General features: G+C 44.8%; 1 protein-coding gene across 1 annotated transcript in view; it reads right to left on the reverse strand.

Annotated features, from left to right (window-relative positions):
- MYO1E (myosin IE) overlaps positions 1-27,684 on the reverse strand; it is a 110,296-nt gene that overhangs the window by 1,344 nt on the left and 81,268 nt on the right. The window contains exons 16-27 of the mRNA XM_083475644.1: positions 26,932-27,013; positions 25,872-25,978; positions 21,495-21,593; positions 18,341-18,485; positions 11,898-12,012; positions 10,948-11,117; positions 10,537-10,682; positions 7,727-7,873; positions 5,437-5,594; positions 5,226-5,321; positions 2,510-2,711; positions 695-864 (exon numbers count right to left, since the gene is read on the reverse strand). Coding sequence (XP_083331770.1) covers positions 695-864; positions 2,510-2,711; positions 5,226-5,321; positions 5,437-5,594; positions 7,727-7,873; positions 10,537-10,682; positions 10,948-11,117; positions 11,898-12,012; positions 18,341-18,485; positions 21,495-21,593; positions 25,872-25,978; positions 26,932-27,013 — 1,637 coding nt within the window. The remainder of the gene's footprint in view (positions 1-694; positions 865-2,509; positions 2,712-5,225; positions 5,322-5,436; positions 5,595-7,726; positions 7,874-10,536; positions 10,683-10,947; positions 11,118-11,897; positions 12,013-18,340; positions 18,486-21,494; positions 21,594-25,871; positions 25,979-26,931; positions 27,014-27,684) is intronic.

Raw genomic sequence — 27,684 nt, forward strand, 5'->3', positions numbered from 1 at the left:
CCATATTTGCACAAACTGCTAAGCCAGATGTGGGGAACCTTTGACCCTCCAGGTGTTGCTAAACTATAACTCCCACCAGCTGCAGCAAGTATGGCCAATGGTTAGGGATAATGGGAGTTGTAGTTCAGCAACATCTGGAGGGCCAAAGGTTCCCCACCCTTGCACTGTGTATGTGAATGAGTCTTCCTGGTCTCTTTCCTTCTCCCGCAGAGCCAAGGAAGAGTTTGAAAGCTTTAGATTTTAGTTAAACCATTTCCCATGTAGTCCAAATAGTATTGTAGTTTAATATTAACTGGCTGGATACTAGGTCTGCTTCAAACCATGGTTTATGAAGTTGGCTATAAAACAGCTCCACAACTAACCATGGTTAAGGTTAAATCACATTTCCCTGTTTGGATGGTTAACCAAACTGCTTAACTAGAAGCAGAGGCACAAAGCTTCCAGATGCTTCTCTGGAGCGGAGGTGGGGGGAGGGTCCTTCTAGAACAGGCATAGGCAAACTCGGCCCTCCAGATGTTTTGGGACTACAACTCCCATCATCCCTAGCCAACAGGACCAGTGGTCAGGGATTATGGGAGTTGTAGTCCCAAAACATCTGGAGGGCGAGTTTGCCTATGCCTGTTCTAGAAGATGGAACATATTTTCAATATTCTCACCAGTGGTAATAGAAAATGTAAAAACAAAGAGGCCTTACCTTCTTTGATGATATCAATAACATCATTGGCATTAAAGCTGAGTTCATCTGTGTCCTGAGCATCGTAGGCATACAGCGCCCTGCACTGGGGTACCTGAGGCTTTGGTTTCGGCTGTGGCTTGGGTCTGCCCCCTGCAGGTGGCGGCCGGTTTGTAGTCTGCCTGCGAACGCTGCAGAGACGCACAGGAAAGTCATTAGGCTTGGCAGCCACAATTCATTGCCACACCTGGGCACTTAGAATAAGAGGCACCCAAGGGGTGAGGAAGAAGATTCTGGACCGGGCATAGGCAAACTTGGCCCTCCAGATGTTTTGGGACTACAACTCCCATCATCCCTAGGTAACAGGACAAGTGGCCAGGGATGATGGGAGTTGTAGTCCCAAAACATCTGGAGGGTTGAGTTTGCCTATGCCTGTTCTGGACTAAGAACTTTTGGTCTCATCTAATAGGACTCTTTGAACTCCACATCTTCTTATAAAAATATACAATCTACTAATTTATTAAATGTGAACCCATGAATTAAAGGTAGAATGAGTGGATTGCTATCAGAAAGCATGCAGTCATTCTGAATAAACAGCAGGTGGCACTGCTGGCCACTGTACAAAGTTAACCCCTCCACAGCATAAACTGCATCTCCTGCTGCTCTCCCAACAGATGGTTTCAAAACAGTACTTGTGCCTTCCACATCTGTAAATCAGATAAGAGACACATTGATCATCTGAGCCAGGAAGAATGGCTGCAGGGACCTGCGCCACCTCAAATCACATTCATCTCCAACCTACTGTTCACTGTACAGTTCTGTACACTGAAATTATTTCCCTGCAAATGGTTTTTTAAAAAAATCAAAGACAGAAAAATACACATGTACGAGAGAATGAGTCGTAGCTCCCTGACAGTACATGCTTTGCAGGGAAAAGAACCCATGTTCACTTTGGGGGGGAAAGGATGGCAGGGAACATTGCTAGGAAACCTGTGCATGTTAATATTTAGGAGTGAATCATAGCTCAGTGATAGGAAACATGCTATTCATGCAGAAGGTCCCTGGTTCAATCTCCCACATTCCCAGGTGAGGCTGGCAAAGACCCCTCTCTGAAACCATCAAGAGTCATTGCCAAGTAATAATGCTCAGTGCAGGCGCACCAGTGGTCTGACTCGTTATAAAGGCAGCTTCCCATGTTCCATTTTACAGCAAAATGAGATGAAGTTATCTACTCTAAGCCAGATTTCTCATACATCTTGAAACCTCTATATAAAGAGAGATTCTAGCCCTATGGATGTGTTGTCTGTGTGTAAGGCACGGCCACCTAGAGACCCAGGGCAGGGGCCTGCATTTTAGCTTTGCCCTGGCATAGACTTTTTAAAGAAACACATGGTTTTCTAGTCATGGAGCCCCTACATGTGAAGAGGCACCTGTGTGCTGGCCTTCCTACATAGGCAACTAGACTCAACAAACAGTTGTTGTTGTTAAAAAAAACCCTCAAGGATACCCTACATAGGAGTAATGCATGGATCAGGTTTCTGTTGCTGCCCAAACAGGTACAGAGAGCTGGGGAGCAGGCCTGACACGTGTGCTTCTCTGGATCATGACCGGCCTCTATCAAGGGCCCACCTGTCAAAAGATGCCTCTATGAAGCACTCTACAGAACACAGAATTGGCAGGACACCAGATTCTCCACTGCAGTTCATAGAAACGGCCAGGCACAGAAGACCTACTTCATGAACGCAGGAACAACCCTTCAGCCAATCAGCTGCCTGACTTTAGACAAGCAAGCTAGCCACTTAAATGTATTGGAAATGTATTGGACGGTGCACTTACCCGGCTGCCCCTTGGTCTGGGACCTTGAGGAAGTCCAAGCTGTCTGGCTGCTGGGAAATTCGATCTGATCCACCCAAGACCTGAGGCAATGGGGGCTGCGCCATACTGGTGTACAGGCTTCTCTGGCTGGCTCGCTGGCTCGCGAGGCCTTGAGGGTGGGGTGTGTGTTGTGGGATTTTTATCACCCCATTCTGATGAAGACCTAGAAATAGTTCAAGACGTGAGCCTGGGGGAGCCCACACCCTCCATTCACAGGGAACCCCCTCAGAATACCTTTCTAAGTCTGGATAACTTCTGTCCCAGTTACAACAAAGAGTCTTGTGGCACAAGACTTGTGGATTATGGCATATCTACTGATGGTTCTTTGTTAGTCTTTAAGGTGCCACAGGACTCTTTGTTACTTTTGCTTCAAGAGAATAGCACAAGGGCTAGCCATTTGAAAATTCTCCCAGTTAAATTCTGCCCAGTCTTCATAAAGCCACCAAAAGCAGGCCTTGCCCCTTTAAGCCAGCATAGAACCCTCTCACCCAACACCTTCCTTCCTGCGGTGGACAATCAGATGTTTTTGGGAAGCCAACTCCTGCTGCTGCTCCTCCCACTAACTGGTATTAAATGCCACGCTGCCGCCGCCTCTGAACATGGAAGCTTAACCAATATGGCCAATAACTGCTGACAGACCTCTTCCTCCATTACAATGCCTAATCCTCTTCTAAAGCCATGTAAGCCAGTGACCATCACAGCACATTTTGCAGCCGCAGCAGGCAGCTCCTTTCGTTAACTATGTACGGTACAAGCCTTTTGCATCTACTGCCAACTTCAGCAGATGGCCTTGAGTTCTAGCAATGTAAGAGAAAGGGAGAAAAAATTCTCTCCAAGCACTGTTGTATAATCCTCTATCGTGTTCTCCTCCCCCAGCTGTCTTTCAAAGCAACAGCAGCTCAGTCCCTAAATGTTTTAGCCCTTCTTCCTATGTAAGAAGAAAGTGGCTCCATAGCAGAGCATAGCCTTGGCATGCAGAAGCACCCAGGTTTAATCCCTGGCGCAGCATCTCCAGGCACGAGGGGGAAAGGACTCTGGCCTGAAACCCTGGGAGCAGACGCTGCCAGTTAAGCGTCATCAAGGATGAGAAAGATAGATCAAGGATTCGACTCTTGATAAGGCAACTCACTGTATTCCAATCTCTTGGTAATTCTGGTTGCATTTTTTAAATCGCTTTTCCAGCTCTACCTTCCTTTATCTTTGAAATTTTGCCTCTCTCAGCTTTCATGGCTAGTGTATAACACCCTCACCAAACATTCATAGGCGACGGCAGTTGCTTTGAAAAAGAAACACCAGTGTGGCAAACTTTGGGACTTCATTTGTTAAAAATATATATACCTTGCCTTTCCTTTAGAAATAAGAACAGAAATGGCTTGAGGAAGCTGATCATAAAAGAAGTCGTCAATACTACATCTGGTTCTCATTGCTACACCTGAAAAAACATACTGAAGAGGTATCAAACAGGGAAGATGAAAAAAGGCTGCAAATTGGTGGAGGTTTTTAAACATGAAAAAAAGCTGAATAAGTGGGAGACATACAAAAATGTGCAAAATTACGTGTGGCATGGAAAAAGTGGCTGGTCTCCCTCTTTCCTAACACTAGAATCCATCAGGGTTATCCAATCAAGCTGAATGCTGGGAGATTCAGGACATACAAAAGAAAGTCCTTATTCATATGGCACATAGTGAAACCATGGATACAGCACATTGTTAAATGATGGAATTTGCTACTACAAGATGCAGTTGATTAGGCAAATGCATGGAAGGCAAGGCTATCAATGGCTGCTAGCCACAGTGGCTATATTCTGCAACTACAGTCATGAGGCAATATGCCTCTGAATACGAGTTGCTTGGAACCACAAATGGAGAGGCTGCTCTTGCACTAGGCTCTTGCTTGTGGGCATCCCATAATGGGCATCTGGTTGGCCACTGTGAACACAGGATGCACGACTAGACAGGCCATTGGCTTCATCCAGCAGGGGTCTCATGCCCTTATTTTATTTTTACTTTATTTTACAAAATCTATATGCCACTGAATTGTAGTAAAACCTCTAAGCATGATACAACCAATATTAAAATTATCATTAAGAACAGTTAAAGATAATTACTTTAATTCTTTCTAAAGCAATCAAAAATGATTAAAATGCCTTAATATCTACATGTCTGGATAGACTTGCTTAAACAAAGGTGTTTCACGCAGGCACCGAAAAGAGTGCGGCAAAGATGCCTGCGTGATACTTATAGGCAGGGAGCTTCAAAGTGTAGGAGCTGCCACATTAAAAGGGTCATTTCTCACAACTATGGAAGAAGTATTAATCGGCATGAAGCAGTTGAGGGGGCACATGAGGGGTAAGGCAATCACGCAAGCAAATTAGTCCCACCTTGAACTTGGCCTGATGTGTTCTACACACACAACACACACTATGTTAAGAAAAAAAATACGGAAGTGTGACCGTTAAACCTTAAAGCCACGTAAGTTTGATGGGCCCAAATAGCTGCCAGGAAAAGGGAAGCTCTTCCTAAAATGGGAATCTCTCCAGAAGAGGGCAAAAGACAACCATCAAAGGTGCCCTCCCCACCTCCGCCCCAGTCAAGGAGTTCGGAAGTCTTCCATGATTAGCCATGTCTGTTCCCTTAACCAGAGCATCATTTGCCAACATCTGCTCCAAAATACAAACCAGGGGGAGGCGGTGCGGCCCTCATGGGGTAGTGCTGGCCCTGTGTGGTCCTGTTGGAACAGCTCCTGCCTTGGGTTACATTCCTTCTGGTGGGGCCTGCAAGGCAAGTTGCAACACCTGTTCAGGCAGCTGCGCAGCAGGGGCCAGGTGGCCACGGTTGCTGACCCTCCTCCCCCTCCCTCCTTGCCACCTCAGGGGACTTCATACGTACGGGAGTTCTTTGGGAGTCCAGGCCCGATGCTGACCTGCAGCACTTTATTACTTGGCTTGAGAATGGCCACGTCTCCCTGGCCTTGGCTGAACTGCACCTGGCGGGACCCACCAGCCTTCCAGGGGCCCCAGTTCTCCTTTTTTAGCTTCACTTCAAGCCTGAAACAAAGTGAGCAGGAAAACTCAGTTACTTGCATGAGAAGGATCCCACCCACCTGCCCGAGAGCAGCCATTGCAGCCCATCGGCTTCAGCATCACAGCTTCAGTTGTAGCTCGAAATATTTGGGGGGCATCAGGTTGAGGAAAGCGGCTCTAGGGTCTGACACCAACGTTGTATAATTTGGGGGCACGGAAAACGAATTCCCACTCGACCCCAAAAGGTGGGGTCTGTTTCCCAAAGCTTGGTCTCATCTCTAAAGAGCAGAGTTGTTGACATTCTGAAAAATCTCTGCTGCTGTGGGAGGTGAAATTTAAAGTCAGGCTCCACTGAAATGAATGCCCACCGCACAATAATATGCCTCTCCCATCAGGGCTGCTATCATGTGGTTGCTGGGTGTTTCGGGCGGCAGACTTGCCCGCCCTTGCATTATGCGTTTAATGACATGCACAAAAAGCAAACAAGCTGATACACAGAGAGCGAGCCCTGAGCTACAAAAACCCTATTTGTAGCCCCCTGCCTCAGCCAGGAAATGACACCAGCAAAATGCACTCACTATCCTTTTTTCTTGCTTTTTTTGGAGACTCCTACACAAGCTGGGAAATGACTTGCCTAAAAAAAACAAACATTCTGGGATGGTGGGCTTTGCATCAGAATTTATTTTTCCTCCTTACGTAGCATTTATTTCTCCCTCTTCCTTCTTACAGAGCAGAGCAACTTCCCCCTCTTCCTCATCATCACAAAGGAAAATAAATGGGGTTGCCATTTTCTTGCAAGCCCAGCTGTGGAAAAAGCTATCCCTTCTCATGCTTCTGGAAAAGGCCTGGGGCTGGACTGGGATGAAACCGTGGGGAGAGGGGCGATTCCTGCAACCAGAAGGACCTGGCTGTGGTCTCTCCTTCCCACAGAACTGAGGACTTCAGTAGCCAGGAGGGAAGGGGCCTACCTTGGAAAACGAGCCCTGGAAAGAGACGCCACCCCAAGGGCACTGCCCAGGTGAGAAATGGTTGGCCCTCCTCCCAGGCCCAAGCACAGCCTTGCCCTCATTCAGAAACCAGAAATCGCAACTGAAAGCCATACTCTGGTGCTTCCTACCAAATGGAAGTGAGCTCACTACACCCCGCCTCCCTCAACAGACTGCTCAGCCTGGTGAAAGGGCTGGGCTGTATGACTGGGCCAGCAGGGGAGGTCATTCCAGGCATGCCGTAAGGAAACTGCTGACACCCTCCTCACACTGATGTTCATCTTTACTGCAGGGTTGGTCTCTTTCAAAAGGAACAAAGTACTGGGCCCAAACATTAATCTGAACCCTGATGTGTGCCTCCTCTGCAAGAGGCCTGGTGGCAACACGAGAATGGGCCTTTTCTGTGGTGGCTCCCTGCTTGTGGCATGCTCTCTCCAGGTAGGCTTGCCTGGTGCCTTTGTTACATATCTTTAGGCACCAGGTCTTCTCCCAGACCTTTGGCTAATTAAATAATCTATGGCCTTTTAAACTGGGAGGGGGAGTGCTTTTGTTTGTTACTACAGTATGTATAAGGGATGTGGGTGGTGCTGTGGTCTAAACCACTGAGTCTAGGGCTTGCCGACTGGAAGGTCGACGGTTCGTATCCCTGCGACAGGGTGAGCTCCCATTGCTCGGTCCCTGCTCCTGCCAACCTAGCAGTTCGAAAGCACATCAAAGTGCAAGTAGATAAATAGGTACCGTTCCAGCGGGAAGGTAAACGGCGTTTCCATGTGCTGCTCTGGTTTGCCAGAAGCGGTTTAGTCATGCTGGCCACATGACCCGGAAAAACTGTCTGCGGACAAACATCGGCTCCCTTGGCCAGTAAAGCGAGATGAGTGCTACAACCCCAGAGTCGTTCGCAACTGGACTTAACTGTCAGGGGTCCTTTACCTTTTTACAGTATATATATGTGTATTTTTATATCATAAACCACCCTGTGATCCTCAGATGAAGGGTGGTATATAAATTTAATAAATAAATGATAACAACCATGTGCTCTGTGATTATCACGAGTTGTCTCAGGGCCATACTTCCAACTGCCTTTGCTGACGCCCCTAAAGGCACAGCTGTGGCCACTCGTGTGATTCAGCCTGGCAGGAGCAAAGTGCTGCTGTTAAGCCTGTCACTCACGTATTGCTAAACTTGAGAGGTAGCCTCCTTTGTGTCTTCTCCTCGTAGCGCTTCGACAAAAGGCTGAGAAACTCCGTCTTGAAGACTGACTCAAGGAGACTGTCATATTCTTGCTCATGAATGACGAAGAGGTCATCTTGCATCATGCTGCAGAAATAAAAGCCAGGGTCACAAGAAATTCAAAACTGGCCTCTCCTCTAACCCCCTTTCGGCCAGAAATGAGCTGACAGTGTCCTCTGCTGGAGAAGTAGAAGCAGCTCACTCTCCTAGAGGAAAAGAGGTTGCCTGCTCTGTATCTTGGTTGAATGGGAGAAGCACACAAGCTGTTCTGAAGGTGAATGAATAAATTACATTCCGCCTGCTGTTCAGCTCATTCTATCAGACACAGGCACCTGATCAATCTAAATGGGAATCAACAGTCAGCCAGAAGGATATGAATATATTTGTATTTCAAGAACAGGAAGTAGTGGTTTCCGGCCACGCCTACGAGTCAGTGGTGGTTGTTCTTCATAGCCCTCTGGGGGTTGCGAAGAAATTCAGGCAAGGGACAGAGATGAGGCCGAAATCCTCCCGATGGTCCTCAGTGGGGCCTGGGGAGTTCACTGCATCCCGCAATGTCGCGCCATCCCATGTCTGCCAACTTGAAAGGCAGAAGGGGAGCGATCTGGGCGTGTGCCCCTGCCATGGACGAGCCTCCGTTACTGGCATGATTTGTGGAAGGTTTCTCCTCAATCTGGGTAATTGGCATCAATCAAGAGGGGCTCTTGAAGCATCATATGCTAATGGACTGCAATCAATCAGCTGCCAAAAAACCGGGACTGGTTTTCTGAAGGTATTTGAATAATTTTCTGAAGTTTGAGAATCTTTACAAAGCTTGAAAGGAAAGGGGGAGGACAAGGAGCTTTGTGCTTTCTTATGGTTTTGTAATGGTCTTTCTTTCTCTTGTCCTCCCCTACAATAAAGAGACATATGTACAGTCGTACCTTGGTTTTTGAACAGCTTAGTTCTCGAATGTTTTGGCTCCTGAATGCCGCAAACCCAGAAGTGACTGTTCCGGTTTGTGAATTATTTTTGGAAGCCGAAAGTCCAACGAGGTTTCTGCATCTTCTGATTGGCTGCAGGAGCTTCCTGCAGCCAATCAGAAGCCACACTTTGGTTTCTGAATGTTTTGGAAGTCGAACGGATTCTGTCTGACTTACAAGGTACAACTGTAGTTGCTACTCTGTTTGATACTCCGAAGGGGGGGGGGGTGCCTTCTGATTTATGCTCTGCAAGGAATTTAACAAGGTTTTGCTATGTGCCCCCTTGACCGAGGCTGAATGGATTTTATTTATGAGTACCACTGGATGGGGGTGTTGTTGGAGGAATGGCCCACAGCTGGAGAGTTGTTGAAGTGAGGATGAATCTTAGAAAAGATTTTGCTGTGTATCCTGTGCCGAGAAAGAACTCCAGAGGGGAACCTAATGGTGGATATCTGGAAAGTTCCCTCTGTGAGATTTTTTTATGGCTGTGGTTCGCAAGTCAGTTTGATAACAGTGAGATGGAAACATTGCAAAGAACTGAACAACGAGAAAAAGAACTGAACTCTTCCAACACTCCAGGTCAGGAACAAAAATGTACATAAAGAGCTACACACGTGCAATGGATTGTATATTTACAAGATGAAACTGAGGTGCTGTTTTGTAAGGTGAAAAAGTGGACAGCTGGAAGAATGGTTTAATGGCAAGTGAAGGGTGTCAACTGGATATAAATAAGAAATGAAGCAGCTATGGGGAGAAATCTTGGACATATGATTGCAACAAGAGCGGGAAACCTGATTGTAAGAAACTGTATTAAATTAAAGTAATTTGGTTTGATTTGTAATAATTTGGGGGATTTTTTTTTTTAAAGGACGTAGTACTGTGATAGTTACAGGATCAGTGTTAGAACAGTGGAATTTTTGAAATGGGGAGCAGCATGTGTGCTGTCTCTGCCAACTTCCATCAGCCCCAGCCAGTCAGGGGAGGGGAGACTGTGGGAACCCCTCCAAATACTGTTGGGCTCCCAACTCCCAGCAGTCAACATGGCCAGTGGTCAGAGAGGATGGGAGCTGTAATCCGGCAAGATCTGGAGAGACTGAGGTTCCCCAACTGTGACTGAGTGGTTTGTTTCTTGGCTAGATTCTGGACAAGGATGTTGGATGAGGGAGACTTCGGTCTGATCCTGCAAGGCACTTCTCAAATTGTTGAGCAAGAGCCAGCACTCAGGATCACTTAATGCAGATTAGTTATTAGATGATGGTCAAAAGAGATCTCTCTCTAGTTCAGCATCCCGTTTCCCACAACAGACAACCAGGGAAGTCCACAAAAGGAAGTCCACAAGCTGGGCAGGAAGGTAAACTGCCATCTCCAGAATTTAGTATTCAGTGGTATACTGCTGAGCTATTATTGCTAATATCAGTGGGAAGGACCTCCTTGCTAAATCAGACCAGATCCAGTCCCAGGATCCAGCTTCCTTCCATACTGGCCAAGCAGATACCTCCAGGAAATGGGCAAATTTAATACATGTCATGAAGCAGAACAGGAGGAACCTGTGGCCCTCCTCAAGGCATTGCTGGACTGCAATACCCATCACCTCTGACCATTGGCCATGCTGGCTGGGCCTGATAGGAGCTGGAAGCCAGCAACACCTGGGGGGCCCCACAGGCCCTGCTCTGGGACTTTAAAGCTTGCTACTGCTCACTGACCTTGCCTCCCACCCAACTTAGCTCCCCTCCCCTCTCCCTTTCCCCCTGGCCTATTCCTGTGAGAAAAAGAGGAGGTGGGACTGACCTTAGCGAAACGGAGAGAATCCTTTCCACCTCGATCCGTCGCTTGAGCACCTCTTTCACCAGGCCTTTCTCTGGGCCTTGCTTCACCTTTTCACGCCCAATCAGATACACACACTTTGGGGAGAGGATGAGGTCTCGCTTGATGCCCTGGAAATAAGAGCAGATCTGTGTTTATGCCCCTAAGATTTAAATAGAATTTTTTAAAATGAGGAATAAGGATTGATTTAGCTTTAGGCCCCAAGTTCCATCATCTGGAAAGAAATAAGGAGACACCTGGGTGTGATGGAACTTGCTTCCAGTGGACAGCCCAATATATTCTGATGCCCACAGGGAAAAATGTAAGATGGCGCAGAGACCTGGCCAGCCCAGGCAGAATTCACTGTGTAGTTCTTTTGCCCCGACCCATTCCTACCTTAAACCTCCTGTCGTATTTGGTGACAGTGTCAGCAAAATCGATCTTTTCCCGCTTTCCCACAAATTGCCGCAGCTCTGGGTGGTCCTCCATGCCTATGTAGTCACCCACAAAGTTCCTATTGATGCTGTTTTTCCTTCTCTCCTTCTTGTTCAGCAGCAGGTCAGAGGCTTTAAAACGGGGAGAGAAGAAGAAGTGTTACTTTGCAGCCCCAATTATAAAGATGAGTTTCACAGTTCTGAGAAGCAAGGAGATGGCATTCCATTTACATTTTTCTAGAGGCGGGGGGGGGGGGAGAGGGAAGTGAATAACATAAAATTACAGTGATTACTGATTTTCTACTCCTTACCCTCAGAGAACCTCATGTTTACTATGGGAAATAAGCTATGTCCTACAGGTTCTGATTGTGGAAACAGAGCTGTTAAAGGCACAATACCCCTGTTTTTCACAATGCCAACCTTAACCCAATGCACAGGCTGAGACCCTGCACCTACTTAACCTGGGAGTAGGCTCCATTAAACACAAAGAGCCTTACATCTTAAGTAGACACATATACCATTATTCTGGAAAGTTAACAATGCAGCAAATTCCTACTGAGCGCCTGGATATCAGTTCCTGCACAGCAGCAGACATGCCTTAGCCACTTTGCAGAGTTTTCACAATCTGCATTTGCCATTTGGGGAGGCGATTGGGTAACACACACATACACCCTTATTTTGTAGTACTACTTGCAGAAAATAACTTCTAGGAGCAGGAAGCAAGGAATATGCACAAAATGGGGGGCAGAAAGAGAATCACTTCAGGACTCCAGGAATTCCTACTGCCTATTGTCCAAACAACTCACTTGTCAATCACAGTGCTGACTTCACCCACTAGCTAAAAATACTGACAGGCGGGAGCAGCCAGAGGCAAAGTCCTGAGTTACTGCATTATTAGCAACTGAGACATACCTTCTTCTCTCATCTGTACATATTTCTTCCTGGCCACGTATTTCCGCCACGCCTTCTGGATGGCCCGGGCATAGCCATCGTACTTCCGCTCCCGCATCTCTTCCAGCAAAAACAGCTGCAATAAAAAGAAAACCCATCAGCTCAGCGAGTGAGAGAGGAGAGGAAAGGATGAGAAGCAGAAGCCAAACAGGAACACCGTGTTGGGCAACAAATTGCTTACTTACTTTGCCAAACCTTTGTAAGGCATTCCAAGTACAGGCCATCATAAAACATCCATATGTAAATTTTAAAATATATACAAATAAACAGCATGTAAAATATATATTGACAAGGATTTTCATTGGGATTTCTTCCCGCTAAATAGAGACATTCATCACTCTAAGAGATACTATTGACAAAAACTCAGCCTCCCTTGCAGTTACTTCCAGGTTAATGTCAGACAGATAGCTTCTGATATTTTTATTGTGTCGTGATGTTAAGAGTATCAAAAAAAGGGGATATAGCATGAGTTTGCATAGCTGGTTGTATAATGGACAGTAGAAAAGAATACCTAAGTTCTACAGTATCTGGCACATTCAAAAAACAACTGCAATGTTTATCATTTGTGGGGAAGTTTAAATATCTGCCCTGACATTGACAAAAGTTGAGGGGGAAATGTTCAGTCGGGTTAACATAAAGGCCCTGTGTTGGACTGGAATTATTAATTCTGACATATAAGTGACCCTGTTATCTGTATTTAAACCATAGAGCCTAGGGAAGCAAATTTTATTTACAGCTGACTCAATATTTTGTTTTTCAATGTCCCTTAATCTGGTTTGAATATTGTGATAAATATATTGCTCACTTGAATTTTACAAGAGTTCAAATATCTAGTTTCAACACAGTGGAACCTTGGTTCTCGAACTTAATCCATTCCAGGAGTCCGTTTGACTCCCGAAACTGTTTGGAAACCAAGGTGCAGCTTCTGATTGGCTGCAGGAGCTTCCTGCACTCAATTGGAAGCCACGTCGGATGTTTGGCTTCCGGAAAACGTTCACAAACCGACCGGAACACTTACTTCTGGGTTTCTGGAGTTTGGGAGCCAAGCCGTCCGGAAACCCAAGGTACCACTGTACCAACAGATCTGATTTTGCTATGTAAGAGTTGGAACCAACTGGATTCAGAAAGCAGACTCGAAGGTTGGCAAGGAAAATGGCAACGCAACCAGTATTTTATAGTGCTGGACCACGCCCAATCGCCCAATATTCCATCGTGTGCATACCTAGTTCTGCACACATCGTCTCATACTTGATTGAATTTGGGAGCCCCAGGATACATCTCAAGAAACTTGAGTGTATCTTATCTAAATCACTATTATAGGCTTGTATCCAGATTGGGATCCCAAAAAGCAGCTGGGATGACACTTTAGCTTGATAAATCTGAATAGCAACTGATATAAATTGGTTACCTTTCTCAAAAGAAAACCGAGCTACTGCTGAGGAGGTACACTTTGCTTGTTTTATAGCACTTGTGTGATGGTTTGACCAACCATCTGGAATAAAATTCTGAGATATCTGTGCATCTTTACTAGCTGGATTCCTTGTCCTCTTATTTCCCATTTCTCTAATTTTCCCAGAATTGTTCTCTTCTCATATTTTAATGAAAATTTATTGGTTTCACAATAGGGAATCAGAGAGAGTAAAAGACGTTCCAGACCTACCCTCGTCAGTGATAACAAGGCTGCATCATCCACATACAGTAGCAGTGGAACTGGGTTTTGATTGATTTGGGGAGCATGTCATTCTATTTTTTAATGTGCTCTGATAAAAAATAAATTAAAAAGAAAAGGGGCAAGAATACACCCATGTTTTACACCTTTCATATTAGGGATGTTGGAAGAGAGGGGACCTTTGGCATTGAGTTTGATTTGGTAGATGCTAAAAGCATAAAAATTCTGTATTAGGATCAGCAAGTGTTAATCAACTCCTAACTCTACAAGCTTCCTCCACAATATCACACAATCAACTGAACCAAAGGCACCACGAAAATCTATGAAGGCTGCATAAATCTTGGAATGAGTTTGAAGTCTATATTTTTCAACCATTGTGAGACAATGGTCTAAGATAGAGTAGCCTTTGGAAAAACCTATTTGTTCTTTCCCTGGCAAGTTTAGATTTTTCATCCTGGTAACTAATCTAAGTAAAAGGTCTTGCGCGTCAACATCGCACACTCCCTCCTTTGATGAATAAAACATGTGGACACCAGTATTTTCAGTTAATGGGCGAAAAAAGGCCACAACTTTATTGGTTACAGAATGTGAGTGGTATTGGCTTTAGGCATTGGACCCGAAATGACTATACCTGACTCCTGACCACCATGCAGTAAGTCTTACAAGGGTTAACCACCTGTAGGGGGTTCTAGTTTGGTATGGTTATCTTTGAAATTTGGCGCCATTTTCTTTTAAGTTGAAGACATTCATCGTTGAACCAGGGACCAGTTCTGTTTTTAAGTGCCCCGACTTTTGGTGGAGTGTTAAGCTCTTCAAATGTTTTGAAGATTTCACTATATACTTCCAGAATGTCACTATGAGAATTGATATTCTTTAGAGAGAACCTGGTTTCTAAAATCAGCTGTGAGTTTTTGCCCCACTACTACACTCATTTCCTGGGACCATTTTAGTTGGGCCATTTGCTTGTATTGACAAAATTTTGTGTTGTTACGATTAGTTATTTCTAAATCAAAGTTTAAATTTATAGACATCAACAGTGGTTGGTGATCGCTTTCTGTGCGCGTCCCAATTCTAAAGTCAACTATCAGATTTACAGTGTCACAAGAGACACTATAATCAGTGACACTACATTGGAGGGAAGTATGTAAATTCCCCATTTCTATCCCCATCTATTGAGCCATTCACAATTAGTAAATTAAAATTATTACACAGCTTGAGCAAGCATATACCTTCCCTGTTTATAACCTTGTCTCTAGAGAATCATTTTCACTGAATGTGCGGTATCATCCACATTCCAATTTAAAGCGCTACTTAATTGTTCATTGTCAATTCCCACCCTAGCATTAAAATTGCCCGCTACTGTTAATGAGGCATTTGGGTATTGCAAATGCCTCATTAACAAATTGCATACTGAAGTTGACTTTCAGTGGGTGCCACCCACTTGGATCAACAGACAGAACCTCCAAAAATATGTGGAGTGTGCCACAAATATGCCACTTGCACAAATAGATCAGTGTGGGTCAGTTTCCCCTGCTTTAAAGGTAGAAATTCCAGCACTGCAAGAAAAGCCCAGGTGTGGGAAATGTGAAATGATTCAGGAAGTCCCGCAGACAGACAACACAGAGATTCACCTTCAAGACATGTATGTCTCCAATCAACCAGCAGCGGATGAAAGGAGGATATTTTTGGAAACAAGGAGCAGTTCATCTTAAAGTCAAAAGGGGATCTGGCCTATCTCACAAATTTCACATCTGCTTTCAGGCAGACGACGGGAGATAGACAGCAGCACATGATGGCTGCCGACAAGGGATTTAGCAGCATCTGCTTCACGTTCTGATTGCTGGAGTCTTGGCACAGAGTTCCTGCACACAGTGCGATGTTCACAGAGAGGAAAGCAATGCAGAGATACAATGCTGACATCTTTCAGGGTGCCCTGGACAGGGCTGAGTCCTGCAACCCATCATAAATGCACTCCTAACCCTGCACACTCCTCAGCTCCCTGGGTTGTTGCCAAGAGCCTCTGGCTTCCAAGGTGTGCGGCACGATCCTCCAGTCTGGCCAGATTTTTTGCTGGGGTGGGAGCGATTTATGAAACTGGTTCATGCCAAGTCAGACTTCTGGCCCATCTATCCTGCTCTGGTGAGCAGGCAGCTCTCCAGAGCCTCAGGCAGAGAACAGGACTTTCTCATCACCTGCAACCTGACTCTCTTGAAGTGGAGGTTCCTGAGGTTGAACACAAACCTGCACACAGAGCAGGTGAAGTGGGACTTTTAAATTGACAGCCTCTCTAGTCCTGAATACCCCTGTCTAGCTTGCAATATTCCACCAGGGTTCAATCCTGCCGCTCCAGGACTGCAGTAGCTCAGTAGAGCAGGAAGGGACAACCCCAGCATCCACATGCATAGATAATTTTATTTGTATGCTGCCTTTCCATAGTTCAAGCCATTCTCAACATGAAAAAATACATAACTACAAGGTAAAAAAGGTGGTCATAAACAATAAATAAAACATTTAAAAATGTACAACCAAACCGAACCATTTCCACATAAATCACAAGGAGATCTATAATAAATATACAAAAAGCCAACAAGAGCAACCACCCTAACAAAAACTCTCTGTTCAGCAGCCTCAGCTTTTGTAGCTGGAGTCAGTTAGGCCCAACCCTCCCAAGGCAGGTGGGAAAAGGCCTGCAAGGTAAGGAAGCAGATCTTCCAGGACTGACACCCCCGAGTCTGTGACTATCCATTCTTTCTGCTTACATGACAACATAGCTGACAAAGCAAAGGATGGTGGCCACAACTCCACCAAGTTATTCTGGAGTGAGATGGTGCCCATTGCCTTCCCACTAATTAGCATAATCCACTGGGATGTTTTCCTCCACAAGCTCCATGGAAGCGAACAGGAGTTGTGGAACAGCTTGCGTAGAGGAGCTCCCCTGTGCCATTTGCACCCTCTGGGTCTGATCCTTCTGCCTCCACAAACAGCAGCCTTCACCAGCCTGGAGCCCTTCAGGTATTTTGGACTACAACTCTCGTCTGCTGTGGTGGTAGCAAAGTCTGTTCTCGAGTTTCTACATGTGTCCTCACACATATGAAAACAGCTTACAGTTTTCAGCATGCTGTGGCCAACCTTTCTCTCCTGAAATAATTAGCATGCCTCTCTGCCTTATTTTTTTTAAAAAACTGGAAAAGGGAGCTGGCAGAACAAGCTGCTCATAGCAACTTTACTTGCATGGCTGACTCCCAGAAAGCTGTACTAATTGCAGCACATCTATCAAAGCAGAGCAACCCATCAGATGTAATTAAAGTTTGCATCAGACACACTTCCTGTGCCCAGAAAGAAAAACCAGCATCCCTCTTTAAAAAAAAAACACCTTAATGACTTGCAAGAGATTTTCAACAAAAACATATAAGAGATGTTTTATAAAGAATGATCTTCTATTTCCTTCACTGTTCCTTCTTAAAAACACTTTATCTTGGTGCACCCAAGAGAGAGATGCAATTAGTACTACAGAAGGCCTAGGTCTGATCCATACTTAACCCAGTTGCCTTTAAACCCTGGTGGCAAACTGGGAACCACCTCCAGAAAATATGCCCTCTCTCACTCAAGAAGAAGGCCTACACTGCTGAGGCAGGCAGCTGCAGTTCACAGGGGAGCAGAAGTCCAGCCCTCTCAACACACACCCAAGAGGAAGCAAGATCACAGCAGCAGTGGTATCCACCACCAGTCTATGCGCGTTCAGGTGAATGACTGCATGGTGTCTATATGCACCCAACTGTCTCAGCAGTGGGATCTCCACTTCTGTTTGGAAACTGTACATTCCTTCCAGGCTTCCTAACTGTGTGGAGAGAGCCCCACGGGGACAGTTTACTCACCCCAGTTACGTTGCAAGAACATGGCTCATGAGACATCTACACTTGACCTGAATCAGATATTTCAATGGATGTCTACACCACCAATTTAAACTGGTTTAATTAACAGTCATTACCTATTGCCAGGGAACTCTATCAAATCTAGCTCTATAGGGTTGGGGTGAATCATCCCCATCACTGAACTACAATTCTTAGGATTCTTTAGGGCAGGGCAGAGGAAACTGCAAGGGCCCTCCAGATATAATAGAACTGCAACTCCCTTCATCCTTGACACTGGCTATGTTGGCAGGGGCTGATGGGAGTTGGAGTCCCAACAACATCTAGGAAAGGCTGCCTGGGTTACCAGGTGATGCAATGTACACTTACTCCCTCCCACCCACCAAAGCACACACATACCACACACAAGCAGACATGCTGAGCCCCTGCCCACCATTTTTTAGCCGACCTGCGCAGATCATCAGAAGAGTGAGACATTTCTCTCCTCGTTGTGACACTAGCCTGGGAGAAGAGGTTTAAACCTCTCAGTAGAGAGAAACACCACCTGCTTTCCTCTCTTCTGGTGAATCCTCTTCTGGAGAGCAGGTAACCTCCCCCCAGCACTGCTGTGTCACAAAATGGAAAACAAAGGAGAAGAGGATGGCTTGATAAAGACTTGGCAGGGGGTTGGACTCGATGGCCCTTGTGGTCTCTTCCAACTCTATGATTCTATGATTCTAGGAACAAGTGCAAATTCTATCCATTTGGTCTACACAACACACTGCAGAACTGACAAGTGACCTCCCCTTTCCTCCTCCCCAATTCTACAGTTCAGTTCTAGCAGGCTGTCTCATTCTTTGGAGTCAAGACTTTGCCCTTCTACTCACAGACTCTGGTGCCTTGATGAAGATTTTTGTTCTCCCAAGCTGATATTGGTCAGGATCTACATTGACAGAATGGAGGAGGTGGAGAACCCCCTGTTTTTCGTCCCCTTTCCAGGAAGGCCAGGTTGCTTTGGTCAGGATGGCGTACCTGCAGAAAAGCATAATCACCACCACCATCATCATAATCATCATTAACACCTTATCTGGCTGGGTTGCCCCATGGTTAAAAATAAAAGACAAACACAAATAAAATACCTCAAGGTCCACCTCTTCCTATACAAACTGACCCAGACCCTGAAATCATCACCTGAGATCCTTCTTCATGTGCCTCATCCAGAAGAGGCCTGGGGGGGGGGTGGCAACATGAGGACGGGTCTTTTCTGTGGTGGCTCCCTGCTTGTGGAATGTGCTCTCCAGAAAGGCTTGCCTTTGCTACATGTCTTTAGGTGCCAGGAAAAACACCCCGCTTCTCCCAGGCCTTTGGCTTATTAAACCATCTATGGGCTTTTAAACTGTTGGGGGCAGTTATTGTTTTTGTGTGTTACTATGTTATGTTTGTTTTTATATTGTAAACTGTCCTGTGATCTTCAGATAAAAGGTGGTATTTAAATTTTAACCATCATCATCAGATGATGGTGAGATTCTGCCATTCCACTCAGTGATAGATTTCATCTATGGGCAATTCCAGGACAAATTAAAAATCAGTTGTTGGGATACACCAACTGAAATTCCTGCTGTAATATAAGCCCCATCCAAAGCCACCCACACTTCAGTTTGTCCAAGAATGGATTAATGCAGTTCAAGGAATAGAAGAGTATTATTGTTATTCCAAAATCCACACTTGAGACTGACCAAAATGTCATAAAAGTGAGGTAAGTTTTCAAGTTCTCCAGAACTGTTCATCAGGCAAGATCTTACACAAAGGGGGGAGGGGGTTGTCAGGAGGGGGGGTCGGGGGGGGGAAACAAAAAGCAAAGAAGTACAGAACTTGGAAATTCCAAGATGGAGGTCAGCCTCTCCCTCCCAGGTGCTACAGAAATGCTCTACACCAAGGATTCTGGGATAATGAAGCTATTGAAGCACGAGAAATTAAAATCTGGCCTCTAACTCAGAACTTCCCACTGGAGTCAAGAGTTGGAACAGGCCCCAAAACCATGGAGAACTGTAATTGATCAGAGACAACATTGGACTGACTTGGTATAAGGTATTTTCTTACATTTTCTAGCTTTTTAAATTTCTTCCCAAGGCATCATATCTAGCTGAAGAAAGATAATACATAAAAGTCAACTTAGAGTTTGGATAATCACAGCTGTGTAGTCTAACATATTTTCTGTCTTGTACCCTAACCATTCCTCCAGTATGATCAAGGCTGTTTACCTGGGGTTTCCCTTATTGTATCCTAAGCCTTGTGGTGCATGTCAGGCAAAGAGAGAGAGAGGAGAGAGAAGCCCAAGGTCACCGGGGAGCTTCACTGCTGGACTAAGATTTGTGTTCCCCCGACGTCTCCGCTACACCACCACAAGGCTCAGTTACAACAGGAAAACAACCTTGGAAATCATAATTAATATGTGAGCAAAGACAGGAGGGTCATGGAACCATCAAAACAAAACAAGGGCTGACCAAACAGTTTAGACAGCAAGATGTTGTCATTCAGTTGTCTCTCTGGCAGAGCACAAAGAGCATTGCCCGCTGCCTCAGGCCTCAGGGGAGCCAATCTTGCAGTTCTGGTGTGGGATCCTTTCCCCACTTCCTCTCTCCCTCCCTAACAACTGCCTGACGCTTCTTTATTAAACCGCATCAGCTTCCATCCTCCCTTAGACATAGCAGAAATGTGGGGCATTTCCAGCTTGAAAGAATTTGCAGCACACACAAAATCAAAACAGAAGCAAAAGCAAGCCATTGTTACGAGAAAGCAGAGCAAGGGAGGGAGGGAGGGAGGAAGAAGAGCCCAGGAGGAGTTTTAGCAGCTAGGGCTGCAACGCCTGGACGACTTTAAAACACTTTGATAAAGGGTGCTCCTGGTTATAATTTATTTCTTTATAGTGATAAAAACTACAGATGGCAGAGGGACATCTTAGAAGGTGAAGGAGTGTGTGTGTGTGTGTGTGTGTGTGTGTGAGAGAGAGAGAGAGAGAGAGAGAGAGAGAGAGAGAGAGAGAAGGAGAATGCTCTGTGTATGATCTAGGATGTATGTTTGTATAATCTAAAATCAAAAGAAAATATGCCTTATTTTCTTTAGAACAATTTCCCTAAAGTGTGAATTTAAATTACACATTTACATATATTTATTTCAATATGTATAAACCACACTTTCATATAACACACTGCAAAGTGACACACAACTCAAAAACGCAATGCAGAAGGTCCCTGAACAATCAACTGATTAACTAATGTAAACTTAAATGATTAATCAACTAAGATTCCTTTCATCAGGCAGCAGCTGTCATTTTTGATACTCCATCACAGCGAAAACAGGACGGAGAGTAAAGGTGGAGAAGACAAAGCTGTTGTTCCTTAAAGCAGTATGGCTCGTTTGAAAAAATTACATACCTTATTCCAGCCTTACCCAACCTGGGGTCCTCCAGATGTTTTGGACTACAACTCCCATGAGTCCTATCTAGTGGGCACCAGGTTGGGGAAGGCTTCCTTATTTCACCATAACACAAAATACAGTAGCAAGTTTCAAGCATGGTCAGTTTGAATGAGGCGCTGGGTGGGAGAGGACAAACACAGAAGGAAGACATCAACTGGGAAGTGTCACCAACAAAGCAGTTGCCAGGGCAGCTTTTGCAACTCTCTATTTATAAGGTGGTGTATTTTTAAGTATTTGTACCATGTTAGTAATAATAATACTTTTTAAAAGGCAGGCAGCCTTGACACACAAGGGCAGGAGTAAGATGGGGGATCTGGTGCAAAAGCATTTCAGCTGCTCCTCAAATCTTAGGTCTACCTTCACTTTAAGAGAAACATTATTTTTAGATTTGTTGACAAGCAAACAAGAGCCCAAATTTAACACACCTGGGCTTCTTTAGGCCCCTATCTACTCTATGCAGTAATGGAGAGGAAAACTTGGGAATGGTTTTTGTGTGGAATGTGATCTTCCCTCCCATTTCAAAATCTCCTGAAGAGAAGAAAGCAACACAGAGGAATACCGTACCTCTGTAAGAATTTCTGGAACACTCGCCTATAGGCATAACCCGCTCGCCGCACTCGGATGTTTTCTTTGAGCCCAAGATATTCCACTTGGTGCTTTACCCTGCAGGGAAAGGGGCAGAAAACAAGCATGATTAGTTGAAGAGGTAGGTGGGAATCAGCTTTCAAGTGTCTCTACAGAAGCTCTACATGGAGAACAACTCACAGCCCTTAGAGTCACGGATTGAAGGGAAAGAAGCAGCAGTTTCAAGCGACAGCAAAGCACACCTAGCCTGGGTAACAGGAAAGGCTGCCTTTACCCAGGTTAGGGGTGGTTTTTCTCATGTGGATAGCTTGCTGCACTCTGAAGGAGCGTCTCCACCCCCATCGTTCTACCCGGACACTGAGGTCCAGCGCCGAGGGCCTTCTGGCAGTTTCCTCACTGCGAGAAGCCAAGTTACAGGGAACCAGGCAGAGGGCCTTCTCGGTAGTGGCGCCCATCCTGTGGAACACCCTCCCACCAGATGTCAAAGAGAACAACAACTACCAGGCTTTTAGAAGACATCTGAAGGCAGCCCTGTTTTGGGAAGCTTTTAATGTTTGATGTATTATAGTATTTTAATATTCTTTTGGAAGCCACCCAGAGTGGCTGGGGAAGCCCAGCCAGATGGGCGGGGTATAAATAATAAATTATTATTATTATTATTATTATTATTATTATTATTATTATTATTATTATTATTATTATTTTGTAATGTTCAAAAGAGATATTGGGACCTTCTTATCTTAAGATCTTTCTTAGACACTGAAAACAAGTGCCACCAGATAGCTGGGGTCAAGACTGCACAGGGAGTTTGCAGTGCTTGTTAGGAACATCCAGAGACACTCTTGATGTTTCTAACAAGCACTGCAAACTCCCTGTGCAGTCTTGACCCCAGTTATCTAGTCCTCCAAAACAAAGATGATAAAAGATAAACATGGTGACCTCCAGACATTGCCCAACATCAAGTTCCAACAGCCCTGGCAGCCAGGAGAATGTAACATGCATGGATATGGGAAATGGAGGAGGGTTAAAGCATTGCCTCTTTCATTATGTAGTAATCTGAAGAAACTCAGTAAAATGTGTAAATAGCAAGAGGACCCCCCCCCATGTGTGTCTGATTTAAGTCAGGGGGAATCCAACTAATGTTGGCCTGAGTTAGTATACACAGCTGTCAAGATAAATTCTGGCTATGCTGCTGTGTTTGTGCTGGGGAAAAGATGCAGGGGACACATACCCCCAAACAACACTTTGGATTACAACAGTGGAGGATTATGCTGAAGGAAACTCTTGTGACATAACATGTTGCAATGTTTGCATGTGCAAGAAAGGCACAAATCGGCCAGTTGGAATTATATCCATGCCAGTTTTCGCAGAGTGAGTCAGATCATTGGTCCATGTAGCTCAGTATTGTCTACACTGACTGGCAGCAGTCCTCCAGGGTTGCAGACAGGGATCTCTCCTGGTGCCACTTGGGGATCCTGCTGGAGAATTGGACCATGCAAAGCAGCTTGGTCATTGGACTAGGGTCCTTCCTTCAGAGTTGCATTCAACACTAGTCCTACTCAAAGAAGACCCATAGAAATCAATGCATCATCTTCTTCTTTGGCGATCACTCGTAGCCGAGTAAGATTGTCTTCCATGAATATTGTCTTAACAGTGTGTCCCTAAGTGACTGTGGAGGCCAATTCTGGATCTGTACATCCTTGCACAGGGAATAGCACTGGCTACAGCCCTCTGAGTCATATTGGATCCACTTTTGGAAAGCAATATCTTCTAATGTAAGTAGCTTCAGGAACATCATTTATAGGAGAACAAATTTGTGTGGCAGCATTATTTCCTTGATTTTAAGTTAACAAATTCCACATTTCAAGAATACGAACATTTGAATATTAACAAAAAATAAAGAACTTTCCATCCCAGGTCAGCAGTAAGCAAACTTTTGTTTCAGGCTTTCGTAAGAATAATTAAGTTCTTTAGTTCTGAACCAAGCCAGACCTATAATTTTGCTAGTCTACCTCGTAAAAATATGAAAATGGTGTGTGTGCTTTAAAAATAACAGTTTTCCCCAGAATTACAATAATGCTTCTCATTACCCATACTCTTGATACCCAGACACTGACCTGAAAGGCTTTGGCTCCGAGAGAGAGAATGCTTCAGAACTGCCTTTTCCCAAAACCTTTTTTTAAGAGTCTTAAAAGTTCTTTGTAGCTTGAGACTGATTGGCATTGGTGAAGCAGTAAGAAACAAGGACTAACTTTGTCCCCCCGCCCCCATTGCATTATTCCATATGTCAGCAGGCGGGAATCTATAAACAGGAAAATATACTTTGGCTGATCAGCTCTTTTTATGGCTACTCCACCAGAAGGCTTTGGAAGGGGAACAAGATTATGGACTCCAATTCTCCGAACAGAATTCTCCGAACAGAACAATTAGATTTTCCTCCGCTCTCCCCTCCCCAGCAAAGTAGTATGATGGGATGGGATGGAATGGGGGCAGAACAACTGTAATGGAAGGCATTTTTCAAAATTTGAAAGAACTAGAGGGCAGTGCCAGTTGCAACATGGAGATTTAGAATTGGTTTTAGAAATTTAATCACTTTCTACATCACCCCAACTACATTTTTCACTGGTTTTGTGCAGTGAAAAATGCAAAAGGAATGTCTTGATTTTAGAAAAAAAGCTACACACCCTAACTGGCAATGCATCTTGTACTTAGACAACTTTTTTAAAAGTTCAGCTTGGAAAAGAATTCTCCAAGTTGGTAAAACTGCTGTCTGGAAAAAATAGCAAAATACAGTATGGGAATAAAATTAGGAAAAATATATTAGGTTTGAGGATAACCAATTTTTTAAATATTAATTGGAAAAAATAAGGATTTGACAAGCTTGCTGAAAAAGAGTTCTGAGTTTTACTTTGCATGCCATTTAAAGATACATGTTTGTGGATCGAATGTGCTTCCTTAAGTGGCCCTAGGTCATGCCCCTTCCCCAGGCTACTCCTCACATCAGTCCTGCTCTGGAAACACCTCAAGTACTTTTGCTTGCCTGGAATGTGTCCTTGAACTGTGACAATCCTCAGTGCTTGCATGACTGGATGGAAGGAGGATAGAATACCCAGTTTGTGTGTGCATGCGCATGTTTATGTACCTATCTACACACACACACACACACACACACACACACACACACACACACCTACCTCCTGACTACTGTATGGTTGGAGTGTGGTCTACAAAGGTAAGAGTCACATCTACTGCTCCACCCACTTTCCCCTTTGATCCCATCCACTGCTGCTTCTGGCCCAACTCAGAAGGCTAAGGCCCTAAGAAGAGCCCAGCTGGATCCTGCCAATGGCCCATCCAGCATCTGTACCTTACAGTGGCCAGCCAGATGCTTGGGGGAAACCCGTGAGCAGGAGTTGAGCAGAAGAGCACTCTACCCTCCTGCAGTTTCCAGCAACTGGTATTCAGAGGTCTATGACAGTATTGCCTACAAGGAAATGCACAGCCCTCCTTTAGACTGACCAGAACATTTATGTAACTCCTGCCCACCCTAACCACCATTAACACTTGGCTGCCGAAGTGCATTCAAAATAATGTACAGTGGTACCACGATTCTCGAACGTAATCCATTCCAGAAGACCGTTCGAGTTCTGAAACGTTCGAAAACGGAGGTGCAAAGGGCTGTCTGCAAATTCAGTCGAGAAAATTGAAAAACAAGAAGCGGAAGCCGTTTGACCTCGGAGGCACTTTCAAAAACGGCAGCATTTACTTCTGGGTTTTCTGCATTCGGGTTCCGAAATGTTCATCATTGGAAACATTCGAGAACCGAGGTACCACTGTATTTATAATTTCTTCCTATATACATAAAAATGTAGATGACAGAATGGCGGGTAGGACAGAGAGCAAGGAGTACAAGTGGCAGGCAGCCCAGATGAGCTGCTTAACTGAGGAGGAGGGGGAGGCACCTGTCTGAAGCATCTCCCTCCTCCTTTAAAAGGGGTTGGGCTAAGCTGTGAGTGAAGGGGCTTGGGGCAAGCTTTGGGGAGAGGGGTGGGCACAGCAGTGGGGGATAGTCGAGGAGGTAGGTGAGGTGTAAAGGGAACGAGTCATGGGGGAAGGCCTATAACGCCAGAACAAAACGTATTTGCATTTGTCTTGCCTGCCTGCTGTTTCTCCATGGGTGGTCTCTGCTGTGGTCTCAATTAACAGGCAACCTACATCTGTAGATGATTCTACTCTTGCTCATGAAGCCACACATCAAGTATTCTACATGCCACGGAAGCGACTCTTTCGCCATCTTGGGCACAATGCAGGGAACAATCTAATATGCATTAGCAGTGGGAACGGTCTCCTCTGTACCTGCTTTCCTCCCAGTCTCGAGGCTTTTTTGTTTCATTCGGCTTGATGCAACGGATGTAGTGGGGCGTGCATTTCATCAGGGTGCCAACAAGGTCATTGGCTTGTTTCTGCAAATAAATAATAATAATAATAATAATAATAATAATAATAATAATAATTGCCTATTTAGATACTAGCTGCTGCTTAGAACTGCTACCGATAATAATTTTGCTCCTTTTTATTTTTTAATTAGATGGTAATTTCACTATATTAGAAACAGGATCCCAAGAGAATTTACTGAAGCCAGAAAACTAATGCACTGTAAGCGATAATGTTACTGACCCTGGTCTCTGAGAAAAGAAGGATGTCTGATTTGTAACAGCAGTCTGTCCTGAAATCGCCCTTCAGAAGAACTATTGCTGCATGGGCAATCTTCCCGCCAATATCAACAGGTTCCAAGAATCCCTTCACACTGATATAGTTTGCCTGGCATGGCTGAGGGTCAGGGACCAACAGGGAGAGGGTGTTTGAGGGGGAAGCCACAGTAAGAGCCTTCCTCCCACACAGATGAAGACGGGTGGCAATGCTCACTGGTTTCCCCTACCCTCCACCTTTTGAGTGGGCTCAAAATCTTTTCCTAGGTGCCCAAGTGCTTTGGAGGAAATAATGAACTATGGGGGAATTGAATGGGGGTGGGGGTTCTGGGTTACTTGGCAGGATGTTAATTGGGGGAAATGAATTAATTCAAGATGACTTTATCTAGAGATGATTGGGAGGGGTGAATGGAAACAACTGAAGGGGAAATGAATTGATTTGGAGAAGGATCTATGTGGAAGAAAATGAACTGGAGGGGAACATTTTTGGGGGACAAATTAACAGACAAATTTATTATTTGGATGGGAAATTAGTTCACTTGCCTTATTTGACTTTCAAATGTATATCTGCACATATAAATGAGCATAGGCAAATCTGTGTCTATGGAGCCCATGCCCTGAAACTTTCCAGTACCTATCCACAACTTCCACATAACACTTCCAAGTGTGCAATTGTAGGACAGGACTCTCAATAAACTGGAGCACACCTTGATTTTGCTACCAGCTGTCGTGGGTCGGCCTTTCTTGTCAGCTTGGAGATTCTCAGGAAACAGAGCCTTTATAAAAGGCCTAGGAGAGGAAAAATAAGACACAGGTCAGCACATAGTGATAATACAAAAGACCAAGAGGCTGATGGAGAAGCAGGTGGATATATGATCATTTCCTCCATCAGTCAGTTGGGCCTTCCTGACCTCTTTGTTTCATAAAAATTATACACCACTTGATTATAAAAATAAACAAACTTCAAAGTGGTTTTCAAAAAGAATAAAACAATAAAATTATCAGGGAAAACTGGAACTATTCAAAACAAATAAAATAAAAAGAGATTAAAACATACACCAGCATTCTACGTGTCTAGGTAGACTAGTCTAAACAAAAATGTTTTTAGTAGGCACTGAAAGGAGAACAGCTCCACAGGGAGGGAGTTCCTAAGTGTGGGTGCTGCCATACTAGAAGACCAATTTCTTACAAACTCAGAACAAATACCATGTGGCACCTGCAACAGTGCCAGTTCTGCAGATCAAAGTGGTCAGAAGGGGGCATATTGGGTAAGGTGATCTCACAGGTAAACTGGTCCCAAGTTGTTAAGTGCTTTATATACTAATAGTAACACCATGAACCTGGCTCAATAGCAAAGGGGCAACCACTGGAGATCTCCAACACAGGTGATATACGGTGACAAGGTCTCACTCCTCTTAATAATATTATATTAGGTGCTATTATTATTTTAAAAACAAAAG

Source organism: Podarcis liolepis (genome assembly GCF_965112155.1).
Source record: "Podarcis liolepis genome assembly, chromosome: 14".
In the NCBI taxonomy this organism is placed as follows: Eukaryota; Metazoa; Chordata; class Lepidosauria; order Squamata; family Lacertidae; genus Podarcis; species Podarcis liolepis.